General features: G+C 39.5%; 2 protein-coding genes across 2 annotated transcripts in view; one reads left to right on the top strand and one right to left on the bottom strand.

Annotated features, from left to right (window-relative positions):
- IL1RAPL1 (interleukin 1 receptor accessory protein like 1) overlaps positions 1 to 22,616 on the top strand; it is a gene marked incomplete at both ends in the record, with an annotated part of 1,089,842 nt that overhangs the window by 533,957 nt on the left and 533,269 nt on the right. The gene's annotated exons all lie outside the window — the stretch shown is intronic.
- Positions 1,413 to 4,268, bottom strand: LOC308608838 (transcription factor SPT20 homolog; the record flags this gene model as incomplete). The annotated part of the gene is made up of 1 exon (XM_081222169.1): positions 1,413 to 4,268. One exon carries the CDS (start codon positions 4,266 to 4,268, stop codon positions 1,413 to 1,415), a length of 2,856 nt encoding a protein of 951 aa, XP_081078295.1.

Raw genomic sequence — 22,616 nt, 5'->3', positions numbered from 1 at the left:
AATATATTTAATTATTTGTAGGTAATTTGAAAACCTAAGAAATATACAACTATAAGAAATAAGGAGGGTTTCCCTGGTGGCGCAGCAGTTAAGAATCTGCCTGCCAATGCAGGGGACATGGGTCCGAGCCCTGGTCCGGGAGGATCCCACATGCTGTGGAGCAGCCGGGCCCGTGTGCCACAACTACTGAGCCTGCGTTATAGAGCCCGTGAGCCACAACTACTGAAGCCCTCGTGCCACAGCTACTGAAGCCTGTGTGCCTAGAGCCCATGCTCTGCAGCAAAAGAAGCCACCACAGTGAGAAGCCCATGCACCACAGCAAGGTGTGGCCCCCGCTCACTGCAACTAGAGAGAGCCCGCACTCAGCAACGAAGACCCAAAGCAGCCAAAAATAAATAAATAGATAAATAACTAAAATAAATTTTTAAAAAAGAAATAAGGAATATATAAATATAAGGAACCTAAAGAATAAACAGGGCTTCCCTGGTGGCGCAGTGGTTGAGAATCTGCCTGCTAATGCAGGGGACACGGGTTTGAGCCCTGGTCTGGGAGGATCCCACATGCCACGGAGCAACTAGGCCCGTGAGCCACAACTACTGAGCCTGCGCGTCTGGAGCACGTGCTCCGCAACAAGAGAGGCCGCCATAGTGAGAGGCCCATGCACCGCGATGAAGAGTGGTCCCCGCTTGCCACAACTGGAGAAAGCCCTCACACAGAAACGAAGACACAACACAGCAAAAATAAAATAAATTTTAAAAAAAGAATAAACATATGATAATAATATATAACACATAAAGATATAATTTGAAAACCTAAGAAATGCATATATAAATATATATATTTTTGCTTATTTTTAAGTCTGGTGTGTGGGGTTTTTTTTGAGGAATTAAACTTCCATGGCATATTTGCCATTGATCATAAAGTTGACTTTTATATAATGTAACAAAACTATCATTTGCACTAATATTATTACTATAGTTTATTTTCAGCTTAAGTACTTATGCTTATTTCTTTCAAATATTTAATATTTTATTAATTTAAAGTTAACTTGAATTTCAATATTTAACATTAACCCTGACAATAAACTTAAGAAGTAGATATAACTACTTACCTGTTTATAAACAAGGAAATGGAGATTCAGAGAAGTCAGGCAATAGGCTTGAGGTCAGTAAATTGCAGAGATGGGATTCTGACATGGTGGTTAGCACCATAGCCCATTTTTTGTTTTTCAGTAAATCATTTCCCTGTTTTTTTTTTTTTAAAAACGCATAGAGTTGTGCTTTTGTATAATTTGTACACCTACCAATGTAAAATACTGAGACATTAAATACCAAAATGGAGTGAAAACTTAGAAACCCTTTGATCCAATACTCTTGTGTTGTTTTCAAAAAGATTAAAAAGTAGTGCAAGACTCAGGGCTTTGGAGGGGTTGGTGTGCTTCTCTTCATTTTACCTTCTGACTGGCTTGCTGTATGCTCACTAGGTGGAGGGGGCTGAGCTGTCTGGGCTGTTACTGTTGTCACAGCCACTAAGCGCCGCAAGATTCCGAACTGTATTGGCTGAGGCCATGGCTGCCACTGCAGCTGCAAGGCAGAGGAGAGCTGAGATCCCTGCTGAGGGAGGTTTGGCCCTGGGTGGCTCTGGGCAGAGCCCAGCTGAGACAACACAACTACCTGGGGCTGCAGAAAACCCTCCACTTCATTGAGGTTAATGGCCGTTGCTTGCTGAGCAGGTAAGTCCGTTGTCTGACTGACTGAACCTTGTGCAGGAGCCTGTGGCACTGGCTGCTGAGGATGCGAAGTTGTGGGTTGTTGAAGTTGCTGTGGAATCAGGTGGTAGAAGCACTGCTGCTGTGGCTGCTCCTGGGCCTGCTGCTGGGTGTTCAAAGTGAGTGAGTCTGGTAGAAGCTGGAGTAGACCTAAGGGCCTGAGACTGGAAGCTTTTTTAACAATAAATTGAACACCTCCTTGAGGAGCCGGTGGTGCAGCAGGCAGCACATTTGGTGGCTGAGCGCCTGCAGGCTGCTGGCCAGTCTTGATCCTTGTTGGTTGGTGGCCAAGAGTGATTCCTCCAGGCAGGGGGCTAGGCTTGATCCCTGTAGACAGGGTGCCGGGCTTGATCCCTGTGGGCTGGAGGCTGGGCTTGATCCCTGTTGGTTGGTGGTCAAGCCTGATTCCTCTGGGCAAGGGCCTGGTCTTCCTCCCTGTAGACGGGTGACCAGGTCTGATCCCTGTGGGCAGGGGGTCAGGCTTGATCCCTGTTGGTTGGTGGCCAAGAGTGATTCCTCCAGGCAGGAGGCTGGGCTTGCTCTCTGTAGACAGATGGCCTGGTCTGATCTCTGTGGGCGGGAGGTCAGGCTTGATCCCTGTTGGTTGGTAGCCAAGAGTGATTCCTCCAGGCAGGGGGCTAGGCTTGATCCCTGTTGGTTGGTGGTCAAGCCTGATTCCTCTGGGCAAGGGCCTGGTCTTCCTCCCTGTAGACAGGTGGCCAGTTCTGACCCCTGTGGGAAGGGGGTCAGGCTTGATCCCTGTGGGCAGTTGACAGAACATGATTCCTGCAGGAGCTGTGGCCCCAGTGGTAGAGTCCTGCATGGGCTTGGAGCCTCTCCCCGAGGCCTGGCGTCCTTTATCAGCGTACACCACTCTGATCTTCAGGCCAGATGATCTGGCCAAAATTTGGGTCCTTTGTGATGAGCCCTCAGTGGACAGGGCTGTGGCAGGAAGCAAGCTAATTCGATTCACCTCCGCAGAGAATTTCTGGGAAGGACTTGGTGGCTTAGGGGCAGGGGCAGGAGATGGAGATTTATGAGAGCTGCTTGCCTGCTGTGAAGTGAAACTGTCACCACTGGAGCTCCTTCCTGACTTCAAGGGAAGTGTGATGGGTGGAGGTGGATGTTTGGTTCCCTTGTCCGGCACTGAAGACTGAACTGACCCAGTCTTAGGCTGTTCTGGTTCTTTCCCTGGAGAAGGTTGCCTGAGACCAGCTGAGTCACCGGAACTGTGTGATACCTGCACTGGACGCTGGGCGCTCTTTTGGACCAACTCCTTGGACTGACTGACCATCCTCCCCACATCAGTCTTTGGCCCTGGCATGAAACTACAGGAATGGTTATCTGTGGAGGACTGCGGGGGAGACAGCTGTCTCTCACGTGTGACTTGTTTATGGGAGCTTCTTTTTCCAGAAATAAGTGGATCATTAAGCGACTGCAAGGTCAGCTTTGTTGTCTGGGACTGACTGCCCTCTTCACACCCAAATACAGAACCATCTTGTACCTCGTGCACTGGCCAGACTGTTGATTGTGAGTCATCATATTTGACAGATTTCTTCCCTTTAGCATATTTCTCCACGTCCACTTCAGAAGGTACAGCCAAGTCACAGGGTGTCTGTTTCCACATATCTACACAAGTTCCTGCTTTAAAAGTTTTGAGGCCGTAATTCCCACCTGTTTTACTTTCTCTTATTTTTTTGCAGGAAGTCAGGGCTCTTAGCTCAGGAGGAGGTGGACAATGAGACAGCTCCTGCTGCCGATTCAGAGAGGCCATAGAATACCTCTTGAAGCCCCTTTTCATGGGACGAGTGTTCAGCTTTTGTTTGTTATAGAGCAGTCTGTTTTCAGTGCAGACTGCTGATACAGAAGGGTCTAGACACAGTGGTTCAGCTGTATCTAAGATCAGTTGGTTCTCAAGCAAAAGTTTGTCCTCCTGGGTCCATTTCTGGTTATCGCTGGCTATGGCCTCTACATCACAGGCTGAAGTCTGCATCGTGGGACGTAAGAGAATATGCCTGCTTTGGTAATGGGGAGGTTCCCTGTCACTGGACTGCCTGTAGTCCCGTATTTCTGCTATGACACACCCACGATGAAAAACGTTAACCTGAGACTTTTCCAGGAAATCCACCAAAACAGGAGGTAATTCTTCTGCATCCAAGTATTTGAGCAATTCCCCTTCTTCATAGGGCAGTCGAATGGTCTCTTCAGATGATCCATTTTCCCACTTGAGCATCAGCGAATAGCCCTCCTTTCCTGGGTACAGGTTGACCACCAAACACGGCAACGACTCTCTCCTAAGAAGCTTCTCTAACAGGTTCACATTGCTTAATTCCTCCATAACCCCAGGCTCCTTTTCACATTCTTCAACATAAATGTCATAAAGTTTTTCATACAGAGACTTTTCCCCATTAGATGAGTATTGCCTTTTTGGAGGTCTCTGTTGGGCACCTGCAATGACATACTCCGCACGATCCAAAGCTCTTTCTAAAGACTGTTGCATTTTGGTACAAAATAGGGGCCCTAAAAGAAGAGAAAACGTTAAGCGTTACTGACGAAGCGGGTGAAAATCGCGTCTTTCATATGGGTGTGTAGTGCTGCAAGCTGCCCCAACTCCACAGTGGAACTACTAGCCTAACTTAAGTACAGACACCAAGAAACCCACCTCCAAGGGAGTGCTACACAAAATTCTTGTGAGTTTCTGAAAATACCTGTATCTGTAGGGGCGGCAGCCTCAGATAGGGCCGGCCTGGCTAAGCCAGAAGTCGACATCGGGGTTAGACGGGCTTCCGTGTGCCTGCGCGCGTCGGCGTGCTGTGCGCGTCTGCCTGCTGTGCGTGTCTGCGTGCTGTGTGCGCCTGCGTGCGCCTGCGCACACCTCCGCGCGTCTGCGTGCTGTGCAGGCCTGCGCAGTGGGCTGTCCTTTGGCCTGCATTTCCTGTTCTCCTACCTGTACTTCCTACTGGAGAGTCGGGCCAGGCGTCCATATCCAGTCTGCAGTTGTGCAAGGCAAACGCAAAACATGTTTTTTAGGAATCGAGGCAGTGTTATTACTTTTTAAATATGTAAATTCAGAACTTTTATTTCAGCAAAGTTTTCTTGAATCATTGTCTGAAAATCTTTCTTCTGTTTCTTTGATTTGCTTTTTTCCCTTCAAGGATTTCACTTATAAGTATGTCGGATAATCTCTTCCTGCCTTTTCTATCATATTCTTTCTAAAGCTTTTTGTATTACTTTATTTTCTTGTCTCTTTTCTATTCTATCCTTTATGATCCTCTGTTAATTGTGGGTATACCTCTTCTCCCTCCAGAACTGTATTAGTTTTGTATTGCTACCATAACAAATTACCACGAACTTGGTGGCTTAAAACAACACCTGTTTTTTTGTTTGTTTGTTTTTCCCCTCTTAGTTCTGCAAGTCAGAACACAGAGCAGTGTCAGTTTAGGGTCTCAGAAGTCCAAAATCAAATTTGCCTGGGCTAGGCTTCTTAACTGGAGGATCTGGAGAACAATCCACTTGTAAGCTCATTCAAGTAGTTGGTCAAAGTCAGATGTGGTTATAGGATTAAATTTCCTTTTTTTTTTTTTTTTGCCAGTTGTGTCAGGGGCCACTCTCAGCTGTTAAAAGTTGCTCCCGGGCTTCCCTGGTGGCGCAGTGGTTGAGAGTCCGCCTGCCGATGCAGGGGACACGGATTCGTGCCCCGGTCCGGGAAGATCCCACATGCCGCAGAGTGGCTGGGCCCGTGAGTCATGGCCGCTGAGCCTGCGCGTCCGGAGCCTGTGCTCCGCAATGGGAGAGGCCGCAATAGTGAGAGGCCCGAGTACCGCAAAAAAAAAAAAAAAAAAAAAAAAAGTTGCTCCCATTCTTTGGCAAGTGTCTTCCTCCATACTCAAGCCAGTGATGGCATATTGAATCCTGTTTATGCTTCTCGCACCTCTGACTTCCTCTTCTGTCACCAGCTGGAGAAGATTCTATGCTTCTAAGGGCCCATGTGGATAATCCAGGATAATAGTCCCTATTTTAAGTTATGGTGCCACATAACGTACTATAATGACAGGAGTGGTAACTCATTATTTTCACATGTTCTGAGAATTAGAATGGACCATATTTCACTGGCCATTTTAGCAATTCTGCCTATCATAGGTACTTTGTAATTTAATCCTAATTTATTCTGTTTCTCCTGAGTTTGACTAGCTCCTGTTTCATACTTCATGTTGTTTGTTCTTTTGTCTTTGAAGTTAAAAAAAGAAGTTTATGATTCCAATTCTGCAATACTTATTTAAGTATAAAATTCCTGTTGGAGCGTCAAGTTAAATTTTTCCTCTGCTTTGTGCAGGTGTGGATTTGGACGTGTGCAGATGTGTTCTGCAATGGTTTCATCTGCTGAATCGATTCTCATTTTTTGGCTTTTTTTCCCCCAGCAATAGAAGACACTTTGAAGTGGGTAGGGTAGGGGGATTGCATGGCTTACTTGATTTCATATTTTAAGGTCACCTTCTTTTGCTGCCATTACGATACATAGATTTTATTATTGTTAATGTTGGTGGTTGTGGTGGTATTTTTAACAAATTGTACATTTTTTCACAAGTCTGATTTCTTCTGATTCTTTGTCACAGCCTTCGTTCATTAGAGCCCTTTACCTTCAGTCAGTTCCTTTTTTCCCTTCACCACTAAGTCTTAGAAGCACATGTTTCCTCTCGAAGGTACCTCACTCTTCCTAAGAAGGGATGAACACCTCTGGTCCTGTGCTTTTTCTATACCCCTTTCTTTTGATTTCCCAGTAACCAGTGCTCTAATATACCTGGTCTCAAATCATTTCTCAGTATTTCCCATCTCAGAGTTTGACCTCAGAAGTCTCTTGCAAGTTAATAAAAATAAGATCATTAACCCAGGAGAAGTAAAAAGTCAAGATGACAGGTCACAAAATAAGGAATACAAATGCTATTTAAGTATATGAAAAAATCTTCAACCTCACAATTAATAGAATTGCAAGTTAAGACAAAAATAAAAGACCATATCTTTACCTATTAGATTGCCAGAGATGAAAACACTTCATAGCTTACCATGTTAGCTAATGGTATGAGGAAACAGGCCCTCTCAAACATTGTTGTTGAGGGTGTTAATTGGTCCAATTCCTGTGGATAACAAAGAACCTAGTGATAGGATTTGCCCCCCAGGATTGGCTTCAGGGTGGCTGGGGCTCATAGGTGGGGATTTTTCACCATTGGTGTGTACTCATTAACAATTTACATACTTTTCAATTTTTTTAAAAAAGTGCAACATTTACCCTGTTACTTTGTACACCACTAGCACACAACTGGATCCGTCAGTGGGGTGCAGCAATTTTTCATTCTGAATAGGTAACATAAAAGTGCTGAAGAGGAAACAAATAAAATGGACAAAAACCTAAGGAAATTCCGGTATTTAAGGGGAAATGAGAAAATGAATCGAGGCACAAAAGGAAAACACTCTCTGATAAAAACTCAAGATGAATGGGCATAAATAAAATTAAATTTTCATATTGTGCTCAACCCAGATAACAGAGGAAAGCCAGGTTATTGATAACTCTAGTAACAACATTTTCTGAGAAATACTAGTGAAGAAACTCAGACCATAGTAGAGAAAGGGATGGGCCTGTGTTGAGAAAGTGAGGAGAATAGTTCACACTACCACTGAAACATTTTTATTAGTGAAGGGAAAGAGGTAAATCATAGGTAGATATATAGAGGACACACACGTGCACATGAACATAGAATATCTCTGTGTAAAATCTGTCAATACACCCATAGATCAGGGAAATATAACGTGCAGAATGATATTATCAATAATATTATTTTGGAAATTTGGGAAAGGATGTAAGCCCTCATGTAGACTTTTATTCGACAAATGAGAAACTAACCCAAAGCCACAATTCAGATTAATAACTTATTCATGTTATGTGCTTTATACATTATAGACTTAATAAATGGTAAATAAAAACATCAGTAACTGCAAAGTCAAATTACGCAGTGATGCTTTGTACAATTTGGATACCAAATAAATCCATATTAATAAAACTAGAAGCCAGAAGCAATGTAATAGCTTTTGCAAATTAGTCACCAAGGTGGTCAATTACTATTGTATTTAATAGGCTAGTGAACAGAAGGGTTTTGAGAGTGGGAATGATTACAGTGCTGTTACCTAAATTGTAGCTTTGAGAAAGCACTCAAGGAAAAGTTGTCTAGTTAATCATTATGATATTCTTCATGTATGTATGAAGAATAATTTGGGAAAACCCTGCATCCTGATAAGACTGAATATAACATAGTTGAATTCCTCCATTCCGTAAGAGTTCTCTCTCCCTTTTGTTTTCTTGCTTGCTATTATCATAACAGACTTTTAAGGAAAAAGCAGATTTTGTGACTGGAAATCATGTATACAGTAGAGCCATTTTCAGTACTTTGTAACAGTTGTTTCATGTGAGAAGAACATGAGAGAGAATCTTATAGTATTGACAGAAAAGTATTTTGACAGCTGACTGTTACACAAAGTCTCCTGTGTAATTATTCCACCTCCCCTCTGACTAGGGATAAGTGTTTTACATATGACCCATTCTTCTGAAAGTACTGAATTTCAAAATGTCTGTTCTACGTTGACATCTGCAAATATTTAACTATCCAGTTCTAGAATCCCCTTGGTGATTCATTCCTCTAAAACTAAGAGAGCAGAGCCAATAACAAGCCCTCATTCATGGTGATGTGGTGATTGATTGATTGATTGATTGATTCATTCATTCATTCATTTATCTCCCTACTGCTGCATCTAGGGAGGCCCTCACATCAATGGCAGCTCTTTCTGGCAATAATATGAGACAAGTATAACTGAATATCAAAATGTATGAGACTTCACTCCCAGAAAGAGTGTTCTATTCATATTGAGCCTTTCTATAAAAATGAAAAGTTGAATCTGGAGAACAGAATTGGAGGAGGGCTATATTTGTAGTAGGATAAGGAGATTAAATATAAAGAGCTATAGGATTTATCTCTTTTATGAGTTGCTGCTGGAAAGGAGCTTAAGCTTTTAAAAAGTGGTGACCTTGATATAAATTCCATATTTAACCAGTGGTGAAAATATTATGAAGAATGAATGGAAGAACATCAGGCATAAGTGTGAAGATTCAACAGATACAGTGAGGTTGACAATCGAAGCTGTTAAACCATCAGAGCAGAAAATGGTAACATCAATAAAACATACTATGTAACAGTTTTTCCATTAGGAAGTGTTTTTATATCAGGATGTTATTTACTTCTCACAACAACTATGAGGTTAAGTATCCTTATAATTTTATGATCAGGTAACTGAAGTTCAGGGAAGATAAGTTATTTGTCCATCACACAGCTTGTTAGTGGATTCTTCTGCCCTTGCAAATGTCCTCTTCTTTTTGTATTATTTATCACATTTTGATAAAGATGCGACCCATTCATATTTTGCTTTTAACTTTTAATCATATCTCTAATATCACTCCATGGCATTACATTCTGCCCACCCGAGTGTAAAGTATTTTATTCCTGTCTTTTTTGTTGACAAGAATCCGTAGTATAATTGTCACATTCTATCTACCATGTTTATATTTATGAAGATATACAAATCATTAGCCCATTTCCTTTTCTCTGAAAATGGCCTATTTCAACCATTTGTTCTTTAAGTAAATTGTAGGTGATTCAGATTAATGACTCTTCTTTCTAGTCAGAAAAATCTAAAAATTGCAGTTGACTGGAATTGATACTAAAATTGCCTAAAAAGTATTGAAAAGAAACCAACTGTGAAATGTGTATAAATTATATAGAATAAAAAAGTCTCTTCCCAAAAACATCTAATTCTGCCTTTAAATTAAATTAACTCAGTTTAATTCTGTTCTACCCCCCCATTTTTGTTTTCGATATAGAAATAAAAGGCTTTCATCATAGATAGGAAAATGCAAAAGCAGCTTAATTTATTAAATGCACCATGTTTAAAGAGTGTTGAAATATTTGCAAGTGTAGAAATATAATTTGTTTACCTCTTTTTTTTTTAACCTCCTGGGAGACTTGTAGGAATTTATGTATAATGTAGATTAAGCACTCGGGTATTTGTTTCCTAAACCACTGTATAGGCCAGGATCTAGTCAGCTAAAGCAAATTCTTTATAAGCAGTTCAGTAGGGAGAACTTAATGTGGTAAATGGGTTATAAATATGTTAGAAGAACTGAAATGGCAGGACATAGGCAGTCCAGGGGTTAGCAACCACCCCTATGTCTGAAGGGAAGAAGAAAGGAAGGAAGTGGTGTTACCAAACCCAGAAGGTGAAACAACAGATCCTCTTGGAAAAATCCAACCTGGAAGTCAGTTGGTAGGAGAGCCTGGGAAATGGAGGACATATTTATAGAATAAAGTGGTAAACAAGCAGATAAGACTCCCTTTCCCATGGTACTTACACTGTATGTAAGGGAAAATATATACCTATATAAAGAAATAAAATCAGGAAAATATCAATTAGTGATAATTGATAGGATAGATATAAAATAGAGTGGTATACTAAAGAATTATAAGCCTTTATTTTCATGGATTTTTTATATTCATTTGATTTTATTCAAAATTGCATTGAAATAATATTTACCTTAATTTTTGAGCACCCCCTCACTGGCGTCACACTAGTTCCATTGGGATAAGGCTAATGTTTCGAAGGGCTTCTAGCTATTTTGCTTGAGCAACTAGGTGAATGGTGTGTTTATCAGTGAGACAGGGGAGACTAGGGTAAGGGTAGATTTGAGGGTAGAAGTAAAGATTTATTTGTGGGTCATGTTACATCTAAAGAAATTTTTTAGATTTCAATTGAGTATGATAAATAGGCAACTGGATATATAAATCTAGAGTTCAGAAAGAGGTTAGAGCTGGAGATACAAATACAGGACACAACGGAGAGTTGATATTTAAAGTGAGGGTTAAATGAGATTATATAGAAGGAGATTAAATGAGATAATGCATATAAAGATTTTTTAAAACGATAGCTTTATTGAGATATAATTCACATAATATTCTCCCATATAAAATGTAAAATTTAATTTTTTATTGTGGTAAAATATACATAACATAAAATTTACCATTTTAACTATTTTTAATTGTACAATTTAGCGGCATTAATTACATTCACAGTGTTGCTCAATCATCACCACTATCCATTTCTAGATATTTTTCATCATCCCAGACAGAAACTCTGTACCCATTAAGCAGTAATTACCCATTCCTTTCTCCCCCCCGCCCCGCAGCACAGGGTAACTGCTATTCTAATTTTATCTCTAGGAATTTTCCTATTCTAGGTATATTATATAAATGGAGTCATACAATATTTGTCCTTTTGTGTCTTGACTTATTTCACTTAGCATAATGTTTTCAGGCTTCATCCATGTTGTAACAAGTATCAGAATTTCATTCTTTTAAAGTCCAAATAATATTGTATGTATATACCATGTTTCGTTTATTCCTTCATCTTTTGGTGGACATTTGAGTTGTTTGCACCTTTTGGCTATTGTGAGTAATGCTGTCATGAACATTGTTGTACAAGTATCTGTATGCATCTCTGCTTTCAATTCTTTTAGGTATATAACTAGGAGTGGCATTGCTGGATCATATGGTAATTCTTTGTTTAACTTTTTGAAGAACCTCCAAACTGGTTTTCCATAGCAGCTGCACTATTTTACATTCCCACCAGTAATGCACAAGGGTTCCAACTTCATATCTTCGCCAAAACTTGTTTTCCTTTTTTTTAATAGTTATCATAATGGGTGTGAAGTAGTATTGTATAAAGCTTTTTGAGCAATGTTCTTTCCCCCACCATTTCCTCTCAGTAGAATATAAGTGTCATAAAACCAAATACTTTGTATATTCACTGCTTTATCCCCAGCTGGGCCAAGCACATAGTCTTTGCTCAATAAATATGTATTGACTGAATTAATGCATTTTAAATGTCCAATAAATGATATTTAATTCACTCTTCTAATAAATGATAGTTAATATATTAATTCCTGTATTACGTTGAGTGTCCCCTGCTGGGCTTTTTGTTTTGTTTCTGTGAAATGACTTGTCTTTGCTATGAGAAGTTTAAGAGGCAATATGCTGAATTTACATAGAATGAAACTGCCTCAAACCATAACAACAGAAAAGGAGGGGAACGACTTGAAAAATATGACATTAGAAAGCAATGGAAAAGCAAGCAAGATCTCACATGCTATCTTCAAATTGGAGCACTCGGTGCTATGAACATGTAAATTCAGGAAGGTGGCTGCAATCTCTTCTTCAAGGAGACTATCTAGCTTCGTTTCCATTTCCCCCACACCTTTCTTGAGTGAGGAATAGTTTTCCCGGATACAGATACACTGTTCTATCTTCTTTGTGTCTGTAGAAGTTGGGCCACTTTCTAAATATGCTAAGTTCAAAGAAGTCACTCTACATGAGAACTCTGACTGTGAATTTCAGTAAACACTGTGTCTTCAAAATTACACCAGTCTCCAGAGTCTGGAAATATGCACCTTGGTCGATTTTATGGAATAGATTCAGTTTTTGTCTCCTATATGTAGTTAAGTATACAATATAAATGCCCATTATCACTAAGTTTATTTACCATCTTCACAATTTTACTTATCACTTATATTTTTATTTTGAAGTCAAGGAAAGCAAAGCTATTATCAGGAAATACTGACCCGCAAAGTAAAAATGAATAAAACGTATGCCATTATTATATTCCAAAAATATTTAGAGAAGTATTAGTAGAAAAAAAATCACTGGTTTATAGCAGCTATTTGCTGACATTGTCCAGATTTGGTTTACACACAGTAGTGGAAAAAGTATTGATATGTTTTTAAATTTCAGAAAATTAATATAACTCTGAAAAAGCTATTTGTACATGGGTAAATTTCAGCAAACTCTGGTAGTTCTCTGTCTTCTTTAAAGATCAGTGTAGACTTTCTTTTACTCTATTGGAAGTTTCCCTGGAATTTTCATTGTAAAATGAGAGGTGGGGTTCAGGATTAACCATGTGTCTGGATCCTGGTTCACCACTTTTCCACAACATTCTAGGAGCAAGATTTAATAGTACAAGAACTATTACAATCACGTTAGAAAAAACTGCCTGTGTGATGCTTGGAGAGAAAGAAGTGATTTGCAACTGACGCAAATGTGGCTCACACATTTATTCTTCTGTTCCCTTATCTTTCCCTTATCTTTCTTTTTTTAAAAATTTATTTATCTTTTTTATTTTCTTCCAGGTTTATTGAGATACAATTGACACATAGCATTGTATTAGTTTAAGGTGTACAACATGACAGTTTGATATACAGACAGACTGTGAAATAATTACCACAATATGATTAGTTAACACATCCATCACTTCACATATTTAACTTCTTTTCTTTTTTTTCTCTTGTGAGAACATCTAGGATCTACTCTCTTAGCTACTTTCAAGTATACAATACAGTATTGGGTTTTTTGTTTTTAATTTTTATTGGAGTATAGTTGCTTTACAATGTTGTGTTAGTTTCTACTGTACAGCAAAGAGGAGATATATGTATACGTAAATCGTTTTTGGATTTCCTTCCTAGTTAGGTCCCCACAGAGCATTGAGTACAGTTCCCTGTGCTATAAAGTAGGTTCTCATTAGTTATCTATTTTATATGTAGTATCAATAGTGTGTATATGTCAATCCCCATCTCCCAATTCATCCCACCCCCTCTTTCCCCCTTGGTATCCATACGTTGGTTCCCTACATCTGTGTCTCTATTTCTACTTTGTAAATAAGGTCGCCTATACCAATTTTTTCAGATTCCACATATATGTGTTAATACACAATATCTATTTTTCTCCTTCTGACTTCACTCCGTATGACAGTCTCTAGGTCCATCCACGTCTCTACAAATGACCCAATTTGTTCCTTTTTATGGCTGAGTAGTATTCCATTGTATATATGTACCACATCTTCTTTATCCATTCCTCTGTCGATGGACATTTAGGTTGCTTCCATGCCCTGGCTATTGTAAATAGAGCTTCAGTGAACATTGTGGTACATGACTCTTTTAGAATTATGGGTTTCTCAGGGTATATGCCCAGTAGTGGGATATCTTTCAAATCAAGAAGGTCAACTATGCTGAAAAGAAGGTCTGTTGTATGCAGGGTGGGAAGAGATAATCAGGTGGTTGCAAGTAGCTATTCATTGCCAGGAAGTCTTTATAGCTGTGTTGTAGTTTTTGCCTGGCCTGGAAGAGACATTTGCTTACCACATCCACTGTCAAGAAGTGTGTGCTATGTCAAAGAAGCATACAGGGAGAGGAGGGAAAAGTGCAGTAGGATGTAGGTGAGGGTTGTTTAGAGGGATTAAGCAAAAAATAAATGTAAATCAGAACTTCGTAGCCATTAACTAATAGTTCATTCATACATTCATTTAACAAATATTTATTGAGGGTGCCTGTTATATGCCTGGCACTGTACAAGACACTTAGGGAAATCACTAGGCTTCTTAAGTCCTTATGCTCCATTGGCCATCACTGAACAAATTCTTTTTTTTTTAATTGTTTTTTTTTTTTTTTTTTTTTTTTGCGGTACGCGGGCCTCTCACTGTTGTGGCCTCTCCCGTTGCGGAGCACAAGCTCCGGACGCTCAGGCTCAGCGGCCATGGCCCACGAGCCCAGCCACTCTGCGGCATGTGGGATCTTCCCGGACCGGGGCACGAACCCGTGTCCCCTGCATCGGCAGGCGGACTCTCAACCACTGCGCCACCAGGGAAGCCCTGAACAAATTCTTATAATGGATTATTCTCCATGTGTCAGAAGAAACTGGAGTGTTCAGAAAGGGAGAAAGAGCATAAGACATTTCTTTTGAAAAGTGCCTGAATCATTTAAAAGTTAAGCATAAAATAACCATATGACTCAACATTTCCACTTCTAAGTATGCACCCAAAAGTACTGAAAGAAAACACTCAAACAAATACTTGTAGGTGAACGTTCATAGCAGCATTTTTCTTAATAGCCAAAATGTGGAAACAAACCCAAATGTTCATCAGCTTATATACCAAGAAACTAAATATGATATATCCATACAATAGGCTATTATTAAGCCAAAAAAAGGAATGAAGTACAGATACATACTGTAGCAGGAATGAACCTTGAACATATTATGCTAAGTGAAAGAAACCAGACACAAAAGTCCACATGCTGTACGATTTCTTTTATATGAAATATTCCAAGTAAGCAAATCCATAAAGACAGAAAGCAGATTGGTGGTTGTCAGGGGCTATGGGGATGGAGAAATGGGGAGTGATTGTTAATGGGTATGGATTTCCTTTTGGAATGATGAAAATGTCTTAGAATAAGATAGAGGTGATGGCTGCACAACGTCATGGATGTACTAAATGACACTTCACTGTGCACTTTCAAACGGTTAATTTTTTTTTTTTTTCTTTTTGCGGTATGCGGGCCTCTCACTGTTGTGGCCTCTCCCGTTGCGGAGCACAGGCTCCGGATGCGCAGGCCCAGAGGCCATGGCTCACGGGCCCAGCCGCTCCGCGGCATATGGGATCCTCCCAGACCGGGGCACGAACCCGTATCCCCTGCATCGGCAGGCGGACTCTCAACCACTGTGCCACCAGGGAGGCCCTCAAACGGTTAATTTTATGTTGTGTGAATTTTACCTTGTTAAAAATATATGCCTTTAAGAATTCAAACAGCATACATCTAACTCTCTCATTTTACCTATTATGAGAAGAATACATATTAACAGCGGAGGCAGCAAAATAAGGGAAAACAGGTAATTACAAATTGTGATTGTTATGAAGAAAATAAACAGAGATAAGATGGATAGTGATAGAGGAGGTCAGCCATAGCTTCTCTGAAGAAATTTGTCATTTATATGACCTTGAGACCACTTCCTGAGCCTCAGTTTCCTTCAGTGCCATATTTGTTTGATTGCTTGTTTAATCTCTCTCTTTTTCTTTCCCTCCAGAAGAGGTCTAGAAGGAGACCTTGGGGTCTATAGTGGTGAAGTTTGAAAGTTCTCGTGCCCAACAATAACTCAGGTGGAGAAATACTAGACTAGAATTTCATACACTAAGGCCTCCTCAAGTCTAATATTCCAGGAATACTAGGCTAGAAAAATTAAAATGATAAAATTATATTATTCACTTTCTGTCAAAAAGTGGGAGATAATTATTTTGAATTTATAGTTAGCAGAAGATTGAGGATGAAGTTCAACTTACTGGTTAAATTATTAAGAAAGATTTCAAACAAGAAGGCAATAAATTGGCATTTTTAGGTCTTATCAATTGCTCAGTGTACTTACTCTAATCTTTTCAGAAGCACTGATTTCAACCACAGTTAAATCAATAGGTCCTCCAGAGCTCTTCTGAGAAGAAAACCTAATCCAAACAAATTTCACATTTACTGTCAGTAGCTGTAAGCATAGTGTGTGTAAGAAAGATAAGATAGAGGGGCCACACACATAGCTTCAGGCATCACCATAAGGACTGATAGAAAAAAATTACAGATAGAAAAATTGGAAGGCTTTAAGATTAGAAATAAACTATCAAAGTATATTTAAGGCCTAACAAACTGTAAGAGGTTCCCTCCACAATCTAACCCTGACTTTTTTTTTTTTTTTTTTTGCGATACTCGGCCCTCTCACCATTGTGGCCTCTCCCATTGTGGAGCACAGGCTCCGGACGCACAGGCTCAGCAGCCATGGCTCACGGGCCCAGCCGTTCCGTGGCATGTGGGATCTTCCCGGACCGGGGCACGAACCTGTGTCCCCTGCATCGGCAGGCGGACTCTCAACCACTGCGCCACCAGGGAAGCCCTAACCCTGACATTTTTGATTCCCAACATTTTATTTTCACAACAAATGATTAAACAGTACAGTCAAATTTATGGTTAAGGAGTCACCTTCCAAACAATGGAGTTCTGCTCCATTCTGTAGTAACTGAACTTTTAGATCTTCCATCCCTCTGTGCTGCTTTTCAGTGCCCAAACGTTTGTAACACTTCAAGAATACTCTGTGCTTTTGTTTTCACACACAAAAAATTATGTACAAAAGATTATGACTTGAAAAAAGATCAGTGAATGTTAGAGTAAATCATGTAAAACATAGAAGCCTAAAACAACTTAATCCTTAAAAAACATTGATTAAATCCCTGTCTTTCTCAGCACTTCATAAGTGGGAAGAGATTTCCAAACATTATGGAAATGTTATTATTTCCACTAGGGACCAGGAAATTAACATAATATACAGGTCAAGTGTTTAGTGGCGCCGCCGTTAGAGGACATATTTAACAATCATGTTACTGGTAATTCTGTTAGAGTGGAGAGAAACACTGAATACTATGGATTATCATGCATTGGGGGTGTGATTACAGAATGATTGAAACTGTGCTACCCTTAGGTATGGCATAACATGGCTTTTATTTTACTCTATAGCTAATCAGGCAATATACAAAATTTCTCTTCCCACATACATTTTTCTTTCTTACCCCCTGCCTGCACTACCCAAACTTCCACACCTCGATCTGTAGCTGCATGATGTTGTCATCCTTCAAAAGATAAATTATAAAATCTCTGGTAGCTCCCATGCATGCCAATTCAGAATCTTTCACTTTTTCAAAGTAACACACCACTAAGGAACCTATGGAGAACTTCGATACACTGTACTGACTTGCAGAGACTACTTACAGAAAGTATTCTAACTTTATTTTTTGTGTCATAGATTTACTTCTTGTTTATGTCCAAAAATATTTGTTAATCCCCAGTATTTGCACTGGATTTAAGGCTAGATTTCCTTCTTCCTTATAAGACAGGGTCCTAAGCCAGTCCTTTCAGAAGCCATTTCTTTTACAAGTATGTATATATATATGTAGAAAGTGTGTAGTAGAAAGAGCTGAAAAAACCATGATATTTCTTTAATACCTGCTGCTTGCTCCATCTTATTCTTTATTAGATGTTTGGGAGCTTAAGGACCTAACTTTTCAAAGAAATCTAAGTTAGAGCATGTTCTGCCTTTCTCCAGTAGGCATCTATTCTAGAATATAAAATAATATAAAATCAGGGCTAAGAGTAGGTAACTTTCTTTTGTTTTAAACAATATATATATAGTTTATGTGTGCTAACCCAGCACTACTTATCTTCAGTAGTATACAGAAGAGACCAATGAATTAGAAGTTAGGAGATATATGTTCTAATCCCATTTCTGCCACCAATTAGTAGAACTTAGACAACTAATTGACTTCAAAAAAAAATCATTGACTTCTTTAGGCTTTGGGTCCCTTTGCTGTAACCTCAGGAGGCTGAAAGAAGTAACTCTCTCTAAACTGTTTGTACAACACATTTTGTGTACTTGGTGTGTCCTGCAGGGTTACCCTTGCCAGAGAAAACTAGGTTTTGAAAAAATTTCACATTAATATCATTTCTTCACTGGAAAAGATGAGTATTGACTCTCAATTATGAACAACTGTTTTGTCCACATACCTATAATATCCTGTCTCTCTCTACCCATTTTATAAACATTGGAACCAGCAGTCATGACTTCACTTTTGCCTAGATTGCAGCTCATGTGTTAAAGCAATGGAAGCTGAGTAAATATGTGCTGATGATTTTTCCCGTAAATCCTGGAGGAGCATTCTTTCCCCATTTACCCCATTCCACTGTATTTCCCCGACTGCAGAGAGCCACAGTGCCATAGCAGTCATGCTGCAAATTTAATGATGGCGGATGGGACTCTTCACTTTGAGAGTGTCTAATTCCCCTCAGGGGGATCATACGTTTATTAATGTGTCACAAGTTGCTTGCTTCCTGTTAGCTCTTCTCAGTAAATAGGACTGTAGCATTCATTGGATGCTGCTTTATTTTTAGCTTTTTAAATCACCTCCTGATGAACAGAAACAGTAAACAAGTATTAAAACATGGAAAGTAATTTGAAAGTAGTGCTATCCTGGGGAGTCTGGAATTCCAGACATTACCAGAGAGTAGTAAATCAGCAGTCGCCTCACAAAGCTAGGGAACAAAAGACAGGAAAATAAGAACATCTAAGGGTGCTCATCTGGAGCCACTTTCTGAAAATTAGGGGTCAGTTGCCTTTATAGTAGAGCAAGAGAGGGTGGCTGAGGTAAAGAGTCGTATTTTTCATAAACTTTTCTCATTCTTGTCCAACGCAATCAGGTATCCCAGGACTTATCTGGATTCTTATGCTTCACAGTCATTAAACACCACAGAACTGAAGGCATCGTCATGGTGATATTGCGTATCTAACCTGCCTTGTAAACAAACACTGTTTAGCCCTACTGCAAAATAGAAATATAAAGGAAGTAGGAAAAAGGGACGCAGTACTGATGATAAGCTCTAATACTTACTGAGTGCTCACTAAAAGACTGACACTGTGTTTTAACATGCTTGATTCCCACAGCAACCTATGAGGTCTTTAGTATTATTTTCTCCTTGTACAAATGAGGAAATGGAAGCCTAAGGAGTCAAGTAACTTTCCCTAATTTCAAAAGTAATGAGTGATTGGGCTGGAATCTGAAACTCTGCAGTTGGGCTTTAGAGATCTTACTCTTAACCCAACTGCCTGTAGAAAAAAAAGACCTGGTATTTGATACAAGGAGGTATGGGGAAATCGACAACAGTATAAGTTTGAATAGAAAGGAAACCTAAGATTCTTGAATTTAGAAGATTAATGTGGAAGGTCCAAGATTAGAATTCACTGATTTACTTCCTAGAAAAGTCTGTTCTTTAAGAATTCTAACGTGTTCTACAAATATCAGTATTTTTCTAAAACCTTGAATATTTTCTTAAGACACATTTGAATGCATCCTAAGATAGCTAATAACTTAGTTATATTTTTCTGAAAAAATTATCTTAAAATGAGCCTGAGAAGCACGTGCTCCAGTCTGTACTGGAGTTAAATTAATAAATAATGCATGAGCAATATTGCTGGCAGCCCCAAAGAGGATTTTTTTTCCCTCTTGAGTGTGAAGCTCAAACTAAAATTTAACACACTTTCCTTTCTCTCAAAGCTGTTTCTTTTTCAGTATCTTGCATGCTAAAAGATTGACTCTACCTTTCATGTACTCATCTGAAAAAATTCTTTATCATCTTGTATGCCTCTCTCTTTCCTTCACTCCTTCACTGTCACATTATTCTATATCTTTAATATATTTTGAACATGATCCCTCCTTCCTATCTCACTGGGCATTGCCTTTGTTGGAGTTATTTTTTTTTTCTTGAATGAATGCAGTTGCTTTCTAATTTGTCTCACTGTACTTAGTCCTCCTTGCAATCCAATCCGATCCATTTTTCTCACTACAGTCAGAAAAATCTCTCCAAAATCCAGATGTCATCATTTCCCAGCATAAAGTCCAAAGTCCAAATTCCTTATGGTGGCTTTACAGGACTTTCAGTCTGGCTCCTGCCCGCATCTCCAGTCTCAGTTCCTGCTGTTCCTTTATCACTATTTATAACCCAGCCACACCAAATTATTTGCAATTACTCAAACATGCCAAGTTGTGTCATGCCTTCAAGCCTTTGTGCGTACTATTCTCTGAAATAACCTTTTTAAAAATTGTTAAATTCTTGCACTTTAAGATACCCAGATATCACAATTTATGAGGTCTTCTTGTTTCTTTCTTTGACACTACTGTTGGTACATACCCCTCTGTAGTACTTACCACCTTGAATTTTAACTATTTACTTGTGTATCACTTCTGGAGTGTGAGGGCCTGGGGGCAGGGAATATGTCTCATCATTCTAGCAAAACCCCTAAGCACATTCTCTCAGGACATTTTTCAGGCTACTAATTGACTATTTAATGGTTGATGGTTTCACCTATTAACTATTTTAGATATACTTGTAGAGTACATATTATATGAAGCTAGAGAAGTCTACAATCAGTAGCCCTAAATTCTAATTTTGTGGAAATTTTCTTTGTTACCCAATGTAAAGCTGAATAACTAACAGTAATGGAAAACTCTGGTTTTCTCCTCTACTCTCAACACTTCTCATACCAGTTATGTGGGGTTTTTCCCACACCAAGCAATTCTTCAACCTGCTGCATATCCTACAATTCAGTTCATTTTGGACACTGCTTACCTGGACTTAGCATCGGATCCTACAGGTTAAGGGCTCCGTTCTGCGTGACTGCCCCCACCTGCGACACACACAATTCAGATGCCAATTGCTAGTCCACAATATTACCTCCACTTCTGACTGACTGGTTGTAAATCAGAGGTCTGTAGAATGCCCTTCTCAGATTCTTCCATTATGCTTAATAGGTCAGTTACATTTTTCTCCTTCTTTGTTCAGTTTACCAATTTTATTTTGTTTTAAACTAATTTGTATTGGAGTATAGTTGATTTACAATGTTGTGGTAGTTCCTGCTGTGCAGCAAAGTGAATCAGTTATACATATATCCACTCTTTTTATTTTATTTTATTTTTTATTTTTATTTTTTGGTGCACCGCGTGGCACGCAGGATCTTAGTTCCCTGACCAGGAATCGAACCCGTGCACCCTGCATTGGAAGCACAGAGTCTTAACAACTGGACCGCCAGGGAAGTCCCTATCCACTCTTTTTTAGATTCTTTTCCCATATATGTCATTACAGAGTACTGAGTAGAGTTCCCTGTACTATACAGTAGGTTCTTATTAGTTATCTATTTTATATATAGTAGTGTGTATATGCCAATCCCAATCTCCAAATTTATCCTTCCCCCCGTTTCCCCCTTGGTAACCATAAGTTTGTTTTCTACACCTACGACTCTATTTCTGTTTTTTGGTTTTTTACTTTTTCGTAACATCTTTATTGGAGTATAATTGCTTTACAATGGTGTGTTAGTTTCCGCTTTATGACAAAGTGAATCAGCTATACTTATACATATATCCCCATATCCCCTCCCTCTTGTGTCTCCCTCCCACCCTACCTATCCCACCCCTCTAGGTGGTCACTAGACACGGAGCTGATCTACCTGTGCTATGTGGCTGCTTCCCACTAGCCATCTGTTTTACATTTGGTAGTGTATATGTGTCCATGCCACTCTCTCACTTTGTCCCAGCTTACCCTTCCCCCTCCCCGTGTCATCAAGTCCATTCTCTATGTCTGCATCTTTATTCCTGTCCTGCCCCTAGGTTCTTCAGAACCTTTTTTTTTTGTTCTAGATTCCATATATATATGTGTTAGCATACGGTATTTGTTATTCTGTTTCTGACTTCACTCTGTATGTCAGACTCTAAGTCCATCCACCTCACTACAAATAACTCAGTTTTGTCTCTTTTTATGGCTGAGTAATATTCCATTGTATATATGTGCCACATCTTCTTTACCCATTCATCTGTCGCTGGACACTTAGGTTGCTTCCATGTCCTGGCTATTGTAAATAGAGCTGCAGTGAACATTTTGGTACATGACTCTTTTTGAATTATAGTTTTCTCAGGGTATATGCCCAGTAGTGGGATTGCTGGGTCATACGGTAGTTCTGTTCTTAGTTTTTTAAAGAACCTCCATACTGTTCCCCATAGTGGCTGTATCAATTTACATTCCCACCAACAGTGCAAGAGGGTTCCCTTTTCTCCACACCCTCTCCAGCATTTGTTGTCTGTAGATTTTCTGATGATGGCCATTCTGACTGGTGTGAGGGGATACCTCATAGTAGTTTTGATTTGCATTTCTCTAATAATTAGTGATGTTCAGCAGCTTTTCATGTGCTTCTTGTCCATCTATATGTCCTTTTTGGAGAAATGTCTATTTAGGTCTTCTGCCCATTTTTTGATTGGGTTGTTTGTTTTTTTCATATTGAGCTGCTTGTAAATTTTGGAG

The sequence above is a fragment of the Mesoplodon bidens genome, assembly GCF_964165515.1.
Source record: "Mesoplodon bidens genome assembly, chromosome: X".
Taxonomy (NCBI): domain Eukaryota; kingdom Metazoa; phylum Chordata; class Mammalia; order Artiodactyla; family Ziphiidae; genus Mesoplodon; species Mesoplodon bidens.
Note: the sequence above shows the minus strand (reverse complement) of the source record. Positions and strands in the feature narration are given on the sequence as shown.